Source organism: Rhamphochromis longiceps, linkage group LG16 (genome assembly GCF_057381845.1).
Source record: "Rhamphochromis longiceps isolate RC_006_pf linkage group LG16, R_longiceps_female_GT1.1, whole genome shotgun sequence".
Lineage (NCBI taxonomy): Eukaryota > Metazoa > Chordata > Actinopteri > Cichliformes > Cichlidae > Rhamphochromis > Rhamphochromis longiceps.
This window is the reverse complement of record NC_140572.1, coordinates 34,023,846-34,042,495: the sequence shown is the minus strand read 5'-3', so window position 1 is coordinate 34,042,495 and position 18,650 is coordinate 34,023,846. Positions and strand designations below refer to the sequence as shown.

Below are 18,650 nucleotides of genomic sequence, written 5' to 3'. Positions count from 1 at the left end.
GGAATACATGTTACACAGAACACTTATTGCACATACCTGTGGTGGGGATGACTAGTTTGCATGGGAGGGCCAGTGGTGTTATAGCATGTTGGTAGACCAATGCAGACAGGCAACCTGTCAAAGAGAAACAAGTTTTTATAAATGTTCAGCTTTACTTAAAGGGAGTTTTGAGTTGCCATGAGAAAGTTTGTGGATTTTTTTTTTCTCATATAACTGGATCAATTCTGCCGCTTGGTAGTTTTCTTCTTAGAGTGCCAAATCACAACAACAGTCAGCCCAGGGTGCTTTATATTGCAAGGTAAAGAACTACAACAATGGAACAAAAACCCCAACAATCAAATGACCCCCTTAGAGGAAACACTTGTTGACAGTGGGAAGAGAAAAACTCCTTTTTAACAGGAAGAAACCTCAGAACCGGGTTGAAAAGTGATGGGGGGAAGACAGGTGGAAGAGAGGCAGAGATCAATAAGAACTAATGATTAAATGCAGAGAGGTGTATAAACACATAGTGAGTAAAGAAGAAACACTGCAGTGCATCATGGGAAGCCCCCCAGCAGCCTAAGCCTATTGCAGCGTGACTAAGGGAGGGTTCAACGTCATCTGATCCAGCCCTAACTCTATGCTTTATCAAAAGGAACATTTTAAGCCTAATCTTAAAAGTAGAGAGAGAATCTGTCTCCTGAATCCAAACTGGGAGCTGGTTCCACAGAAGCTTCCAGTTTGAGAGTGTTGCTTTCTTCAGTTATAACAACCATCTTGACACGTGGTATAGATGACCTGTAGCTGGTTAATTGTTTAACAAGATTGCTGACATTAGGTTTTTATTATGGTGACCCATATTAAAATTATAAATAAAGAGGTAAATGTATGTGCAGGTAATCCCCCCTGAGCATTTTGACCAGTCTGAAGCATGAGCTTTTGACTCTTATAGTGACTTTTTCTTGTAGGTTTTCTACAATAGATAAGCCCTATTTAGCTGCTTTTCAAACCTTCTGTTTCCATTGGGCAGGCAATCTGATGAAAGCTAACTTAAAGGGAGGTGAAGGGAGTTAAAAGGCTTCTTTTAGGGAGTGTATGAACTGAGGGGCTGCATCATGGCCAAGGATTACTGAAAACTACTCTATTAGTGTCGAAGAATACACATTTAGATTTTAAATTAATCATAATGGATCCCTCGTTAACTAAATCTGTAGTACGCCTGACTTCTTACACAATGACAGCTGAATCTTTTAATTGGAGTTATTAATGTTACTTTTAAATGGTGGAGGATTATGGATAAACTTCACGAGCTCTGAAAGAGGGATTCAAAGGACTCAGGTTTAATTGTTCATTGTTGGCTGTAATGTCACACTGAAGTAAATTGATTGATTGATTGGTAATTTATTTCAACATGTGAACAATATACAAGTACATTTAGAAAAGAAATGAGAGAAAAAAAATATACTATACAAATTACATACAAAAAAACATTCTGATTAATTTACATGTTGAAAGGGAGTGGGAAATTAAAAAAAAAAGATGACAGGAAAAAACAGTTTTGTGCTTTTGTGTTAGTTGAAATTAAAGAAATACAAGCAAAAACTCCACTAAAGAATAAGAGCGATAAAGTGAGTTACAAGCTGAAGACAAGAGTGGAAGAGAAGAAACGAGGAGCGCGAAGGCAAAAGTTCACAGAAGTTGGTCTGCCCCTTTAGTGCATGCAGACGCGCACGCACACACAGCCGTGTAGTGTAATTAGTAGGGAGAACACAAGAGAGATCACGTCACTCAATACTATAATTACAGCAGGATTAGACGTTTTCAAACTTGGAAAGGGGCTCAAATTTTCAACTGACACACAAAAGAGAGAAAGCGCTCGTGCTTGACATTTCCTACAGACTCGTTATGTCACTGCTAAGCTGTTAGTGTATGTTTTAGAAATGAAAGACAGCAGCAAGAGTGCTTCCACTAACCAAAGTAAGGCTCGTTGGGGCAACCTTTCAGCTTCACTCCTTTAGGGCTGCTCTCGATCAGGAAATGCCTCACCAGTTCATTAGTGATGTCACCTGCAACAAAAGAGCCAAGCAGTGCGTGAGTCCAGGCGGGTAATGCACCAGCTGAATCACATTCAGACATCGCCTCATATCTTTGGTATTAAGGTACTAACATTCATGCTGCCTCCAACAAAACAAGAAGGGCTGCACTAAACACAGAAGTAGTGTGTGTACTGAATATTTGGCACATTTGTAACTGCTTTGATGTACTGCCCACCGTCCTCCCCCTACCTTTCTTGTTCGGATGCACAGTGGGTGGAGGAGACGCCACCTTCATGGCTAGGCCATAAGCTCCTTTGAAGGAGTGACTGTCCCGGATAACAAAGGCTCCGGGCTCCCTGTCCTTCAGCAGGCTGATGGCTGGAATACAGAGAACATTGAGTTACTTTAGAACATCAGGAATCTGGGAGGTGATACAATAACCTACATGCTACTGCTGAGTCGGTTGATGGATTGATGTTCCAACACTCACCTCAAGATAAATTAAGATCTTTTAACAAATCTTTAAACAAATGTCCCATGTGTGGGACTAATAAAGGTTCTTAACATCTACTGACTGTTAATCTGACATCATCAACAAGCCACATTTCATTTGTGCCTTTCTCAACAACCAAAACTCGAATGTAAAAACTCCTCGGCCGTCCGTTTCTGATAGCATGCTGTTGCTAGCAGCTCACAGAACGACTCGCCTGTGCCTCATTATGGCCTCACAGATGAAATAACAGTCGCTCTTTACTTTTGCTGGGTTCAGATGACACAACAAAGATGTAAAGCAGCACCAATCCAAAGATTTAGGCTATAATGGATAAGAGAGAAAAAGCTAGTAGTCTTGGGTACAGTGTAATGCATGAAGTGATACATCGGCCAAAGGACAAGCAGTCCAGATCTGTCCTCTTAGTATGATCTAGTGTTTGTTTAAATTCTTGTCTTTAGTTGTAATTCTCTGGCACCTCCTTCCTGATTATATCAAATAGGGGCAAAAGGCAGCAAAGCCAGATCTGCTCTGTGTTTATGTAGAAATGTATGTATCCTGGCCAAAGTCGGCAAGAATCTTTGAGCCTACAGTCACCTCATACCACACGGTGACCATCTTAAAGTCCTAAATGTCATACAGAACTAAGTGAACCTGGCATTAGTCTTGTTATTTATCTATTACATGCACTTTCCTCTGTGTTATGTCAATAAGTTGTAACAAAGCTCAGTATTAGATTACATTGTCGATGTGCAGGCCCCTGGCAGGTTGTTGTTAAAACATGGAGAAACTGCATACTACAGTATACAAACCACACGTTACACAATTATGGTTAGAAGCTTTATTTGTTACAATAAGTACTTAACAAAAAGAAATGCATTTGAGGGAAAGAAAAACTGGACAATTTGTCCACAATGAAAAACCTCTTTATTATTCCACCAGCTAAATTTAGGTGATGGAATTTGGAGGTCGGAAAAGTCATTAAAGAATGAAGGTAAGCCAAGGAAGAAGGTGGCATGAAGTCAAAAGTGAAGCATGAGTAAGAGTAGGATGAAATGAGTCCTGACCCTTTGTTTAAAAAAAAAAAAAAAAAAAAAAAAAAAAAACTGCCGTTGGTCTGCATTTTATTAGAACTACAACTTCTAACATGACACTTTGCTTCAGACACTCCATTGTTCACAGAGAGGAGCTTTAGAGCTTTAACTTCACTGTTTAGTTCAATGCCCAGGCCTGTCCACATGTGACAGTTTAAGCAAGGAAGATGGATGAGATGAGCAACACATGCAGATGTTCCCTAATTCTCTGCATATGGTGTGGCTTTCTTTCTGGGAGTGCACTGCACTAAGTATAAACTCTCCGTGTGTCTGATGTCATCGCAGTTGAGCATATGCTTATGTTTAACATGATATAATCCATTACAGGCCAGTCACTAGCTGCTGACCTCACAGCTAAAACACACGAGGACAGAAATGTTTTGTGTATGCTGCTGCATGCATCGTCAGTATTGTGCACATGTGTACGTGCATTTATCAAAAGAGATGACGTTGCCGGGTCCAGTGACTTACATCACTGACATTCAGAACAATGACTTGAGTTTCAACAAAGAGTCCTTTTAGTGCAACTCAAAGGATTCAGAGTAATACTCAATTAAACCATGCAGCCCAAGTCATTTCTATAATATGCTCTGTATGTTCACCACAATAACGTTTGCAAAAGTACTGCTCACAACACAGCTGATATGTTACGCTGCTAATGATGACAGCTGCTTCTGTTCCTTAATGTTTGTCTAAATGTTTAAAAGTATGACATAAATCCACCCACTTGGATGGATCTATATTTGATTAATATAATAAATGAGGTCTTTTGACTTCCTACCTTGCTCTCTGGAAATGTCAGGTTTGTACCAGAACTTGGACGTGTCTTGAACAAACTTGACGTTCAGCCTGCTGTCGGGGCTTCCATCTGCAACAAAAATCCAAAGATGTAACAGGAAATCACAAAAATATATCCTCTTTGCCTTGACTGTGAATTGGATCGGCCAAGATATAAAACAGATGTCACCCCAAACACTCGAAACTCATTTAAAAAAACAAAACATCAATGCTGATTTGTGGACTGCTGTTTTTGAAACCCTGACTTCACCATAGTGGTGCCAAACTGTACTAATTGTTTAATTCTAGAGTTAGCTGGCTAGCTTGCCAGCAAGATCAAGCAAGCAAATCCATAGTTTACTGACATATTACCTCGGATGCTAATTTTGCACAGTTGACAGTTGCTCAGTTTAAATCCGGTTTGTAATTTTCATTTTTCTGGTCAGAGTCTGGAAACTTTTCCATCGCACTTCTATATACAGTTTATGGAATGAACCCCTTAAGAATCCATAAATTGTATGTACTTACCAGTCATAGTGAACCTTGAAAAGTCAGAAAGTGTGTGGAAGTAGCTGGGATTGCCTCCTCCACTCATTGTGGGCATCATCTTCCCGTTCATCGTGCCATAGGACAGCGCTCCGTTTGGTCTATCGCCGCTTGACATGCGCCTCTTCTCTGGAAGCTGGGGCTGAAATCCAGGGGCTGGACTGCCCTGCCTGAACCCTAAACCCATCCCCATCATCCCTCCATCTTGGTAGCCTGCAGGTGAGATGGGGAATGAGGGAGTTGGTGGTCCCTGGTAGCCCGAAGAACTGCTCTGTCGTGACAGGTTCCCATGTCGTTCATCTGGTGTCGTGTAACCACTGTGCATGGGGTGACGGTCTAAACTGGGGCTTCTCTGGGACATCTGAGAAATGGAGGGGTGACGGCCCAACACCGGACTTCCTTGAGCCTGTGTGATCGATGGCTGTCGGCTGAGCACAGGGCTGCTCTGAATAGGCTGACCGAGGGACGGCTGTCTGCTGAGGACTGGGCTCTGTTGGGGCCCTGGCCCCATAGCAGCCTGCCTGTTGAGGACTGGACTGCTCTGCGCTCCCTGAGATGGACAATGACCGAGGACGGGACTGCCACTGAGACCCGACACGCCCACTTCAAAGCCATTAGCTGGTGATGTCTGCTGGCTCATGGCGGGAACTTCCTGATTAATACTGGGGCGCTGCTGGAGGACGGGGTTGTTAGTAGAGCCAATGATGTTGGTCTGGATCTGTTTACTGGGGCTTCCATGGCCGAGTGTGGTCTGAACTGGTTCTGAACTGGGCGGGTTGGGATCTGAGGATGCATAGCTTCCTAACAAGGTGCTGGGACCCAGGTAAGGTGGTGTGGGTGTTGCAGTGCCAAGGTAGGAGGAGGTTGGAGAGCTAGAATCCAGGTAGGATGAAGTGGGGGTATTCAAGGCTTGATATGATGGAGTAGGAGTGGGGTAGGCACTCTCTGTAGGCTGGGAGCGGAACCCGGAATCAGTAGTGGGTTGGGACGGAGTGCTAACACTGCTCTCTGCTACAGGGTGATCGCTGAAAGAGAAGCGAGAGAAGTAAATAAGCGTGCGTAATAATGCAGTATAGCTTCTCACGGAGGAGTACAAGTACTCAAGGAGAAGGCTAAACATGACTATAAGACAGGCCCATCTTACCCCGGTGAGCTCTGTATGGGACTGCTGCTGGACAAAGGTGGGTTCAGTGTGTGAGTGGTGGTGGGACTTTGACTTCTCTGCTTGGTTGTAGCATCTCCCAGCGGAGTAAGGCTTCTATGTGATGTGCATGGCTCTCCTCCTGCCACTGCTGACTTGGCGACAGACTCCACATAGCTTCTTGGTGCTGTATATGAAAGACACGCCTAAATAAATAAAAGCTCTATACTGGGTTTCTGATTTTCCAGGGTGGGGTGCCTCATTATTGTCCATAAGGGTGATAAAATGCAAATAATAGCCTAAAGTGGTACTTAAGACCACTCCGAAAAGCAGCATACACTATTACTTAACTCTGATGGCAACTAAAAATGGGAATGGCTTTGCCGAATGTGACACGTGGACGGAAAAAGACTAAATATGTTGAGAAAAATGGGGTGGAGAGGGTTAAAGTGAATGATGATATGTGGCATTATACTGGAGCTCTTACCTTCCTCACCCTCACTGCTTTCATCATCTGTGAAGCATCATTGGGATAAACCAAAGAACAAAATGTTGTAAAAAAACCAAAAAAAACCCAAGACGTATCAAGGGGGTTGGAAACTTTAGTGTTTGGTGTCTTTAGGGAAAGAAATATTAGCAGCAGTTAAATGTTGTCTTGTCATTTTTAACCAAACTCCTTTTATTTCTGTTTCTCAGCTCATCTGAACTAAAATGTATGCTTATAAAATGATCTTCAGTTGTATTTATATACGTCATTAGAAGGGAGTGGCAACTTGACTCTCATTTATCGATAACCAAAGGTGTTTGCATCACCAGAATCTGAAACTGTTGCAACCAACCTGAGCCTGTTTGATTGAGGAGGATTTCTGCTGGGTTGTGGGGCTTCAAACCCAGGGCTGACAGTGGAGTCTTGGCAAGACCAGGAGGGGAGCGACCTGAAGAGATACCAGACATTTATCACCGCGCACCATGGTACATTACAGACCTCTTGACAGCTGCTACCTGCTCACACAGTTTAACACTAACTCATCACTGGTTTTAGAAAATTATGAGGCAATCTAATTAACTTAATGTTTAAACCTATTAATGTTAAATTAACAGGTGAAAAGCTGTCAAGACACAGTATTGCATTTCCATCAATTAGCACACACGAGTGCAGTGTTTAGAAGGTGCCCATGCCTCATGCTCTGATGGAGGGGCAAAACATGCATGTGACCAGTAACGGGGTAAAACACGAGCTTAGACAGTCTCTGCTGTACTGACACTGGAGGGAAAGATAAGAAGAGGAATATGTTACTTCTTAGGCTTTAGCCATTAGATCTGTGTTACTCTAACAACAAATATGTAATACTCCTGTTGAGTCTTTCCAAAACATTACCTATCTTACATCTGTTTTTTTTTTTTTTTTTTGCAATGCCCACTTCTCTTTTTTTCCCCTCCAGCCCAAATTAAAATAAAATCAAGATAACAGAATTATCAGATCAAGACACTCTAGCTGGGTAAGACTGACAGGGGAAGGGAGGCAATGCAGTGAAATAAGGCAGCAACATGACCCCAAACACAATTGACAACAATATACACTGAGAGCAGCAGCTCTAGAGAGTGTAAAAGTTCATGATAATGGCTGTGCTGTGCTGTGTGTGTTTGAGTCTGCATGTCCTAATCTGTAGAGTTTTAACTGTAAGTGCTGCTCTCGTGTGGTTCTCATGCCAAAGCGGTGCAGGATTGTAGTACATGGCGGGTAATGGGGGCGAGGGGGTCGTTATGGCTGACGTTGTGGGACAGTGGAACTCCAGTAGAGCCGTGCATCCTCCACTTACCAAAGAATCCTAATCAATTCTTTGTACTTGAGACCCTGATGTGTCACCTTTAATTAGTGGTTTTGGTGTGTGTGTGTCTTTAGAGCGAGGGAGGGACAGGTGATATGAAGACACACTACTCAGAAGACAGCTTGGTGGGAAATAAATCCGATGTCACGTGCGCTCATCATTTAGCCAACCGTGCGCTTTCAACAGGTTTTGCAAAGGACTTGCAAAACTGTTCTTAGTTAACTGGTAACCAGTTAACACCAGTTTGTGCACAGCTGGAGGAAAAAAAGTTTTCTGGCCCATCTTCATGTTTTTAAACCCAGTCCAACTATTTTTTTTCTCCCTGTTTCGCAAACATTTAAGTTTGCTTTGTGAAAAAAATGTGCAGCTCCGTATGACTGAGACGTGTTCCTGAGCAGTGTTCCTAGTTTAAGTGGGAGGAAATATCTTCGGCCACAAAATAAGTGTTAAAAATACAGTGTCTGCGTTTTATAACTAACTTTTATGGGAGTGCCCAAAGAGGAGATACGCAAGAGAACTGGATGAGGTAATTGGCAGAGCTGGCTAAGACACTGTTATGTAATGCATGACCTTTTTTGTTGGGTGTGTGAGAGACTAAGAGGGGGTAGATGTATGTATGTGGATATGCTTTCAAATTTATATGCTGGTTTGTCTACGTAGTTCTTGTCAAAAACTCTGTTGTCCAAGTTACAAACTCATTTGTCAACACTAATAAAGCTTATCCTGTTTTATTATCTTTTTTACTGTAACTGGAGAGCATACTTTGCTAAACAAACCTCGTGTCCTACTGAATTTGATTTGAAACAGTTGGTGGGGAAGATAAACAATCCAGTGTTAACTGAGGTCATAGATCGAGTGTTAAGTTGGGTTATCCTCTCACAGAATTCTATATGTTCATTTTGCGACCAGGAGAGTCGCCATCTGCTGGCCATCAGAAAGAATGCAGGTTCAGTGCTGGATTAAAAAAGGCTAAAAATAATAATTTGTTAAATTCCAGGATATAAATCTTGAAAAAGTAATTACACCTGAGCTCCACAGTGCCCTCTGTCAGCCGGAGGGGGGACTTACATAGGTTGAAGTAAGGGGTTTGCGGTGAGACGGGGAAGGCAGGGGTTTGGGGAAACACCTCACCACCAACTGTGGGTGTAGGACTGATGTGACCTCCTTCCAGCTCCTCAAAGGCCTCTCGATAGCTGTGCATATTTTTCTGGAGTAGGAAAAGAGATGAGATGAGAAGAAAAAAAGAAACTGCCATCGCTGGTGCAGAGAAAATGTGAAAAGCAGTTCTAAAATGTGCGTTTTCTACCTCCTTTGGCCGTCCACCGGGGTTCATCGCTATGGCGTTGACAAACTCTGGTGAAACACACCGAATAGGAGAGCGAAGTGGGACATCAGGAGACGTACTGTCATCTGGTCCGTTCTGGTTCTGGCCTTCGCTGGTGATGCGACGGCGGGGAGCAGCTGTGGGCTCATCCAAGGATGACACACGGGCCTGGACGCCTAAGAAAAGCAAGTGAGTGTTACAACTTGGCAAAAGCTTGCTGCTTCAGCTATCGCTAGTGCTCAATGCACAGGCCACTGTGTGTGTTTTGCAGACAATCAAACCAGGCAAAGCATCGGCAGGAGCCCGTGGTCCTTTCAAATTTAACATGCACATACAAAAAAAAAAGTTACGAACGGATTAGCTGCTCATCAGAAGAAGAAGCCTGAAGGTCAACAGCGTTATTCAGAAGAAACCCACACCATGTTGGAAATGTGGCACACAGAATGATACTCCCGTCTTCTATGCAACAATTCTTTAATACTAGGACAAAATGTTCTGGTGCAAACTGAATGTTTTGGCTGAACTTCAGAGCAGCCAATAAGCTGATTTTTCCTAATCTCATTTGAACTGAGAGGCAGAGAGAAAAGCTAGCAGCATAAAACAAACAGGATTGGAGTAAAGAGGCTTTTTGTATGCTAATATTCAGCAGCATTGACTCAAAGGATTGAGGGAGCAATACCTGAAATGCTGGCCAAAGCAGAAAAAGCCAGTGCCAAAGATTAGCACTGGCTGCCCAGTGCTTTGAAACTAGATGGAGGTCAATGGGAGGAAGTGAAAAGAAGGAAAAAAACATTAAGAAACAAAGAGGGGAGTGGGCGGATTATAAATGCTGTGATGGTGCTTGTTCTCAAGTGGCTGTTTACAATTTTTAACAAGTATCTTGTTTCAAATTTTGTCACCAACTCTTCTCCTGCTTCTACCTTTATGTTTATTTATGCCTCTAATTCAGACCTAAATGAAAAGATGCCTTGTACAGGTGGAATATCCTTACAGGGAGATAAAGTTTAGTCCCCTTTTTTTTGCTACGTTTTTAAAGTCAGCACTAACCAGCGAGCCCCAACTATTCGCAGCCTATGTACATATTCTATCAGCCACTGGAGCCATCCTTTTCTGGACCATTTTACACTGCAGCTGCTGGCAGATCATCTTCTGCTCTGGAGATCGGGTGTGAGCTAACCAGAACCCAGAACCTGCAGCAGGTGTACAACAGGTTCACAGAGACTGCAACGCAAAACAAAACCTACCAGCTGTCATTCAAGACGGTGGAGTTGGACTCTGTCCACTCAAAAAGCTGCAACAGAAAATAATGACTGTATATATACAGCATATAGAATTCCTTAATTGTTATAAGAAAGCGTGCACCACCCTGCTGCAGATTCTGTGGGAAACGCTGGTGTGACCGAGCGCTTCTCTCATCCTAACACTGGCAGATGATTTTGTGGACATCTTGAAAGCCTGACTGTTGTGGAAACCTAAAAATGTTGATATTCCCTTCACTCGGCTCCACTTTGAAGTGAGACAAAAAAAGACTTGGCCAAATATCTTAGGAGAAAAGTTGGAGATAGCAGCTATAAAAATGTAGCAGTCAGACAGTCGGGATTAAAGTTATCAGGCACTGCTTTTACCAAAACCTGAGATGTTAAAAATAATTTCCTGTGAGTTATCACCAAAACTGAATAGAACTTTCCAAATGCATGCGTTTCATTTTCCTGTTATTAATTTATGTATCTAAGTCATTCATCAATTTTAAAAGGCAGAAATCGGTGCCGGCGTAGGTGGAATGCCTCAGATATTTCAGCACTGGCCAAAATCTTCATCCAGACAGCTTTAAAAGTATGCAGTCTACACCCCCAGAACAGAAACACACCATCACACCGAGCCTGGAAACTGACAACCAGATGTACCCATGATACACTGCTCTACAGCAGAGCACTGTCAAACACCATGCCGTTGCCTTAGCGACCGCTAATAGTTTCCAGCTGGGGCTGCTGGTAATCCCTTGAACTGATTTTTTTTTCTCTCATCTCCTATTTCTGAGCTTTTGAAAGTCCAACTATATCATGGCATTGATTCGAAAAACAAACTTGATCGGTGATCCTGTGGCGTGCTTTTTCTTTTCTTTTAAAGTGAAAAACGCCGTTTCCATATGTGCACCTCTGCAACTAAGAAAGGGCATTTAAGGCCAGACTGAGCAGACTGTATTACTGGGAAAGTGTTCAGATCAATAAGAGAACTGAGCCGTCTTAATGATCTGCACATTTGCGTGAATAGTTCTGGGAGTTTGTTGTATATAAATGTCATGGCTGTAAATATGATCTCAGAGATTATTCCAGTTCTATCCTAGATAATTTTAACATTTAACTGTGATGTAGTGTTGCATCACTGCAAAGGATATTACTGTCTGTGGTGGAGAGGCCAGACTGACCCCTTACACAGAACAATCCTGTCTGCATTGTGGTCACTAGTTCTCAGGGGACATATAGCACTTTAGTGATGTTTCCAACTAAGACTGTGGTCCCTCTTTTACATTCGGTGTCTTTTGTCTGGCTTTGTAAATCTTGAAAGTAGCACAAGAGAAAAAACTCAGCCTTGAATGAGCCCAGTGTATCCTGGCCTCGGTATTGTTTCCCAAGTTTGGCAAAACGGATCTTGTGACATGCACTCTCCTGGCAAGGGACAGAGCCTCCTTTGTGCTTCCTCTGTGTCGTTCTTGTGAAACTTTAACATTATCCAATTGAGGGTTTTTTCCCCTTCTTTTTGCACCACTGTTGGGGCGATTCCCTAACCTTGAAGAAGAAAGCAGCTCAGAACAAACATAGATGAAGTGTGAGGGTGTACGAAGAAAGGAATCAGTGGTTAGTTTGATGATGATGCACCTCAAATGTATAAAAGGGAGGAAGTGGAATAAAAAGACAAAATGAGCAGATGGGGGCAGTCTAGTATTAAACAAGAAAAATGGTTAAAAATGCAAACCAAAGCCCACATCAGTCAAAGGCAAAGCAGATACAGAATCGGTTTGAAGCAACACTTGCAAAAGAAGAAGAAGAAGAGGGGATCTCCTTTCTTTCTTTTTCCTTTTTTTGAAGTGTTCCTTCAGACAGGATGGGAGAACCAACCCGAGAGGGAGTGAGAACGGTGGTGCTCAGACTGAGAAGAGGTCATGCTGGGGATGACACTTTGGACACGAGCCGAGTACTCTGGGGTAAACAGATGAATGATGAAAGAAAGAAGAATGATGAGGAAACTGAAAAAAGGAGATGGGGGATGAGGGGTCTGATAAGAACAGCAGAACGAGGAGATAACAGACATTTTCTGTTCGTATAAAAGATGCTTTTTCCTGAAAACAAGAGTGAATCACACACACACACTAAAAAAACCCAGAGGTAACACAATGTTGCCTTCACAGTCCCCAAACAAATTACATAAGTATATTTCTGTTTTAAAGAAAGTAAAAGGTATTTTTAATTCCTGATGTTACAAGAACAAAAACTACCATTTTGTGCTCCTTAATGTAAAAAGTGTTCTACATTCAAATGGCAGCAGAATGAAGTATTGTTGATTCTGGAAAGCCTCATGTTCGCTATCTGAGGTCATGGCTATCGCACTTCGTCATGTTGACTTTGTTCAATTTCTTGCCATTCTGCAGGATGTCTCCCAAGCTTATCTAGGGATAGTCAACCTGCTGGACTGGAGAGAACCCTTCCTGTTTGAGCCTGAGTGACGGGGACTGATGATGTGACATGCAGGAAATGAGATAAGGGCTGAACAGTGTTTTCCAAGAGAGATGTGTATACAGTGCACAGATGATGGCATCAACTCTACTCATCACTACATTATTCTACATTTGCTGCCAATTATGAACTAAATGTACAGTGACGGTCATGTGAATGAGTTTCCATCAGACTCCTTGATGTCCTGTAAAAAACTAACTACGGCCCGCGATTAAGTAATATCTAGACCCACCTTTAGCAGCAATAGGTTTAAGTAATTATTCACTGTGTGAGTTCATTAGTCTCACACTTCATTGTGGAGGAATTTTGGCCTGCTTTAGTTCATTGACGTTTACAGGAATTCATTCTTGCACAGCCCTCTTAAGGTCTCACTACAGGAGTTCAATCATGATTCCAAAGGTTCTGTGGGTGCAAAACAAGCCAAAGTCATCCGCCCTCTCCCACTGTGCTTCATAAATGGTATGAAGCTTTTGTTGGTTTTTGCTCGACATGCTGCCGTGCATCATGGCCAAACATCCGTCCAAAGGACATTGTGCTAGAAGTCTTGTTGTTTGTTTAGATGCAACTTTTGTAAAATCACAACATGCAGTGATGTTCTACCCCCTAATTTCCTATAGAAGCAGTAAGGGGGCATTTATTTAGGACTGCAAAGTGTCCTGTAAAAACTTTTCACATGACTGTAACGGGGGGCTGTAGTAAGACAGTTTGGCCTAGTCAGTTCTGTGCCAGTCCTCATGGTAGAAATTTGGACAATTTTGTAGAAAGAGACAATGTCAGCTGCTGAACTCTTTAGTAAAACAGTCTCTACATTTTAGAAACGGTATCTGTCAGCTGTATATAAAACACTAGTTAAAGAGCTTAATGACACATAGTAGAAAATAAAGTAACGCTTTTTAGACAGAAAGCTCATCTTATTTTTTACTTTCAAAGACATCAACAGTTTGCTAAATTGGAAGTATTGGAGTATAAACTTCCACAGACTGTGCCACTTCAAGCAATTTAGTTTTTGTTGAATGTCATATCAAATTGACTACTTCGTGGTTATCGTGGCTGAACAAAAATAGAAAGTAAGTATTATTGACACACATAGTTGAATGTACTGTAGGTCAAGTTCAGTGCCCATACATCAATCTGTAGTAAAAATGGATTTTAACGGGGTTTTTTTTTAACATGCCAGAAAGAATACAGAAAGCTGTCAGATCATATACAGCAAATACCTTTGAAGATACAACCTGCAGCATTATCATAAGTTTTAAAATCTATACATATATAAGGGTCAGCATAAAATAAACTGTGTGATCTTACCAGCCACTCTTTGGGCCACCAGACCTTCAATGTTAAAGACCTCATCAGGCTCACTGTCTCTTGGCTGGGGTGATGCTGAAGATGCACTAGGGCTTTTCTGGGGTTCAGAGGCCTCTGCAGACTGGGGCAGCGTTGTTGGTGGGTAAGTGCTGACTGTCTTGATCTGGCAACTTACAGTGGGGGAGGCTTGTGAGGAAGTACTTGTTGAAGCTGTTCCAGAGGTGTAACTCGGAGATCGTTGGACAGGTGCAGGTTCTGATGTACTAGGCTTCACAGGCGGTGATGAGTGGCTGGACATGGGGCCTGAAAAATGGGTGTGAATGGTGGAATCAGGCAGGTAGGAGGGCCTGGTTTGGTTCTGAGAAAAGGATGGCTGTGTGGTCACTACAGCAGAGTTTTCGCGCAATGGAGCACTTTGGGACTTTGTCACCAGCGAACGGCCTGGCTCCAGGTCCAACATAAGGAGATTAAGAGTTTCAATTGATTGCTCAATCTCTTGTTGCGAAGCGCTGTGGCGATGAGGGAACTGTGGCAGGCTGTGGTGGCTAGGCATGGTTGCAACAGTGGGAGGCGGACTAAAAGTGAGGCCTTCAGTTACTGGCTCTTCTGGCACTCCGAACCGCTGCCAAACATTGAGACCACGCTGGACGGCATCCCTGCTACTAGTGGTGCGAGTGGGAGCTTGTGGCATTGACTTTAACTCTGCACCAAAAGACTGAGAGCGGTACAGACTGCCATTCTGAGTAGGCATGTAACTACCAGAGAATGGGGTAGAATCACTGTGGGGCAACGTGACAGACTTGCCAGATATGCCAAGCTGTGGTTGGACGGTTTCCAGAGGCTTTTCTGGGACGTTGCGCTCCAGATATGGCACGTGGTCCTGACCATTGATAATGGACTCAGACTGATAGTAGAGATCAGCTGGTGTAGCCCGCCCATCTGTGGAAGAGAACGTTCCAAGGCTGTCAACACTGTTGCCCTCTTGACTGGTAGGAAGCTCATCATCTAGAATGTCGGTCTCACGGTCAATGTTACCATGCCCATTAACATGGACCTGTGCGGGCACCAGGTGAAGCATCCCTCCAACAGCGGATGCCGGAGCTGATAGGAAGGCCTGTCTGTGCATGGGCCCCTCCAAGCCACTCAGTAGCTGCTCTAGCTCCTTTTTCTCTTGCGGACTGATAGACTGTTGGGCAGGTGGAGCGTGTTGATGGACCGAGGGTAACTCCTCACCCACAGGAATGTGTGTCTGGTTCACTGTGGAAGCCGGAGGGGCTGCTGTTGCTTCATCAGTTCGGTCGGTTTTGATAGAGGCAGTAGAGTTTCCTGAGTCGCTGCTCACAGACAAGGCATGGTCAACCGCAGGTAAAGCATGTTCAATAGCAGAGGGTGGAAGGCCGTTCGATGTGACTGCTCCGTCAACAGATTCTTTTTTGCGTACTTTGGCATAGAGGCTGCCATCCAGGGGTCCTTGGGTATGAATGACTTCTAAAAACAAAAGTATGAAAAAGCATCATTAGGATCACATTAAGCCAAATACAACTATTAAAGATGCCTACATTTTCCACAAACCTTAAATTTTTTGTTACCCAAGTATTTTTAGAGCCACAGCAATTTGCACATTTATTTCTGTAATTGTTAATCTTCAAAATATAAACACATGGGATTCATCAAGACATTAAGAAGAAGAAAAAAGTGTGAGGAACTATCAGAGATGCTGGATATCAAGAGGTTCTGTGGGTATAGCCAAAGCAGCTGCAGTAAAATTAAACACTGGCTCGTGTCCACCTATTCTACCAGCTTCAGGAAATGAGCCGGGTCTGTGGCATGCGCTGTGGAAAAAACGATGAAATCACGAGGGTCTGCCTTGCACTTTCTCAAGCCAATTGCATTAAATGTGTCACCTGAGAAACGCTGGTATATCAGCAGATGAACTGGTGGTTAACTTGTTTTTTTTATGATCCCCAAAACCGCAAACATGATGGTCTCATATAAAATAAATAGATCTCTATACACGGCAGATGTAACCTGCTGAGTTGTTTCTGCATAAGCCAAGATTGAAGTGCCGCTGCAAACAAGCACAAACACGTGCACACACACAAACTGACACATTATATTGTAGATCCAAACTCAGCCACAAGTCTAATGAAGAGGAAGTAGGGTGCCCTAAACAGAAAATTTTAGTCATCACTGGAAAAATCTGCCTCACTGAGTAAGGAAGTCCTGCAGGCTTTTTCTGGCCTATGCAACTGAAAGCAAAACAACAAAAAAAAGGCTGAAAACACGTGTGTATTTATACACATGAGCTTACATGCTCGCTTTTTCCCCTCTCTCATCCAGCCAACTCAGTAGCCCAATGCCAACTGAATTAGCAACATTTTCATGTGATCCGTAACAGGAATCCAATCTTCAAGAATGTAATGCCAACAAAAATCATGACCGACATCCTGTAACACCATTTACCGACAGCTAAACACGCTTCAGGAGAGTAAAGAGGAAAAACGGTACCTTCTCAAACAATTCCTCTTCCACTGTCTATGAAAGTTCCTCACTCATAACGCATGAATAGGCACGCCCTGATAACAAAATCAGATTTTACAGCTGGAAAAGAAGCTGCACAAAGACGGTGTCTGTATCTCGGTACCTTATAGAGATCTCCATCTCAGCTTTAGTGAATACGGGGCTCTGTAATGGAGCTCAGTGGGTGTACACAAGCCAAGTACTGCAAGGTCTCCTTGACTGGCCAGAGGCAACTTGCCAAGGGAATGGCACACTGTCAGGGTGCTGGTGGAAACAAATCTGGTGGCTCCTGGTCACAAAAACATCGGTTTTCTACTACTGAGCCGCTAACGAGTTCGGTAGATTTTTGGGGCACATGCAGAGAGAAAGACGTTATGGTAACCACTGTTATAGTGTTTCCGATATGGCCCGCTGCAGATTTACAGCATTTGGAGGCTTATATTTGATGTATACAGTAGCAGCAGTTAAGTCAACTCACTGTATCAATACTCAAGGCTGTTGCCATAGTTACTACACACAGTACATACCAATTAGAATAAGTGATTAGACTCCTGGTAGTTGTTATTCTGTATTATACCCCTAAGTCTCTACTGAAAAGTTCACTTGTAAAACAGGACACTCCAAATCAAGTCATCATGACACATTTATGCAGCCCATGAAACTACTTGGGTATCAAGTGGGTATCAACCTATTTCCACTGACATGAGCGCACACACACATACACACGTGTGTGTGTGTGTGTGTGTGTGTGTGTGTGTGTGTGTGTGTGTGTGTGTATATATATATATATATATATATATATATATATATATATATATATATACATATACACACACACACACACACACACACACTTTTAATGCAACAGTCATGCCGATAAACATAGACATAAGTCATGAAAGAAGAGCCCTCCTCACTTTCTCCATTTCAGTGCCTTTATAATCACCTGCCCAGTAGCCAAATGTGACGCCAGCACAGCTAATTTGACATCCTCCCTGCCTCAGCTACACCACTTTAACAAGCTAACTCAAAGTTAAGTCACAGCCTTGTCAAAGGAAACGGCGGAAAGACCTTAGCAGGAGGTGGTTCCCCTACCTGTGTGAGCAGAGGATGAGAGTACAGTCCCAAACTAAGCTGGGAAAAGCCCTGCAGAGTTGCCCCCGGGGTGGGACATGAAGGATTACAGCAGGAGTTGGGGGAGTTGGTTTTGGCTACTGTTCCTGCTCCTCCTCTCTCTCCTGAATACCTCGCTGTCTGCATGGAGAGCGACTGCTGCTGTTGCTGGCTGCTCGGTGGCGCGCACTAGTCTAAAGGTTGCCTCTGCTATGTGTGCGCATGTGGGAGGTCTATCACAACAGGCTGGCTGACGGTTTATGTGAGAGGTGGAGGGTAAAGGGGCCACTGAATTCCACTGTATAGCGTTTGATCAAATGACATCAGTCCCTTTAGGTTCTCTCTGAAATGTATGGCTTGTTATGAGTTATGGACATTTATATTCTAATACATAATATATTCCATGCCAGTTAATGTTATAAATAGAAGAGACAAGCTGAATAACATATTCAAACATCCAGTAATATACGTAGAAATAAGCCATATTCATGCACACACAGATGCCCATCCCTCAGTCCATCAGTGTTGAAAACACTCGTGTAATGGAAAGAGCTACATCGTCCAACAGTCATTTAACAAGCACTCTCAAAGCTAGGAAGCAGGGAGCAAACTCCACCCTGGTGCAGGCAGATGGAGAAAACAGAAAAGCGTAGTGGGTAAAAACAAAAAAACCCAGAAGAGCAAATGCTGATCTGATTTATGCAGTTACTGTCCAGCTAAAACAACAGATAAAGAGTGACGCAGATGAGTCACAGTAGCTGTTTG

The 18,650-nt window shown here is 43.1% G+C and overlaps 1 protein-coding gene and 1 long non-coding RNA gene across 13 annotated transcripts in view; one reads left to right on the top strand and one right to left on the bottom strand.

The window, feature by feature from the left end:
* The window catches only part of tns1b (tensin 1b), a 203,217-nt gene that overhangs the window by 6,307 nt on the left and 178,260 nt on the right, over positions 1-18,650 (bottom strand). For 7 of the 11 annotated variants that reach the window (XM_085385303.1, XM_085385301.1, XM_085385300.1 and 4 more), the window contains 11 exons: positions 14,253-15,740; positions 12,333-12,413; positions 9,199-9,392; positions 8,961-9,099; positions 6,903-6,998; positions 6,067-6,250; positions 4,905-5,947; positions 4,381-4,467; positions 2,265-2,393; positions 1,953-2,045; positions 37-114 (listed from right to left, as the gene is read on the bottom strand). In XM_085385303.1, the coding sequence (XP_085241429.1) occupies positions 37-114; positions 1,953-2,045; positions 2,265-2,393; positions 4,381-4,467; positions 4,905-5,947; positions 6,067-6,250; positions 6,903-6,998; positions 8,961-9,099; positions 9,199-9,392; positions 12,333-12,413; positions 14,253-15,740 (3,612 nt within the window). The remainder of the gene's footprint in view (positions 1-36; positions 115-1,952; positions 2,046-2,264; positions 2,394-4,380; positions 4,468-4,904; positions 5,948-6,066; positions 6,251-6,902; positions 6,999-8,960; positions 9,100-9,198; positions 9,393-12,332; positions 12,414-14,252; positions 15,741-18,650) is intronic. The other 4 variants (XM_085385302.1, XM_085385299.1, XM_085385307.1 and 1 more) reach the window with 3 other exon arrangements.
* LOC146651545 (uncharacterized) overlaps positions 1-18,650 on the top strand; it is a 112,963-nt gene that overhangs the window by 63,340 nt on the left and 30,973 nt on the right. The window lies entirely within an intron of this gene.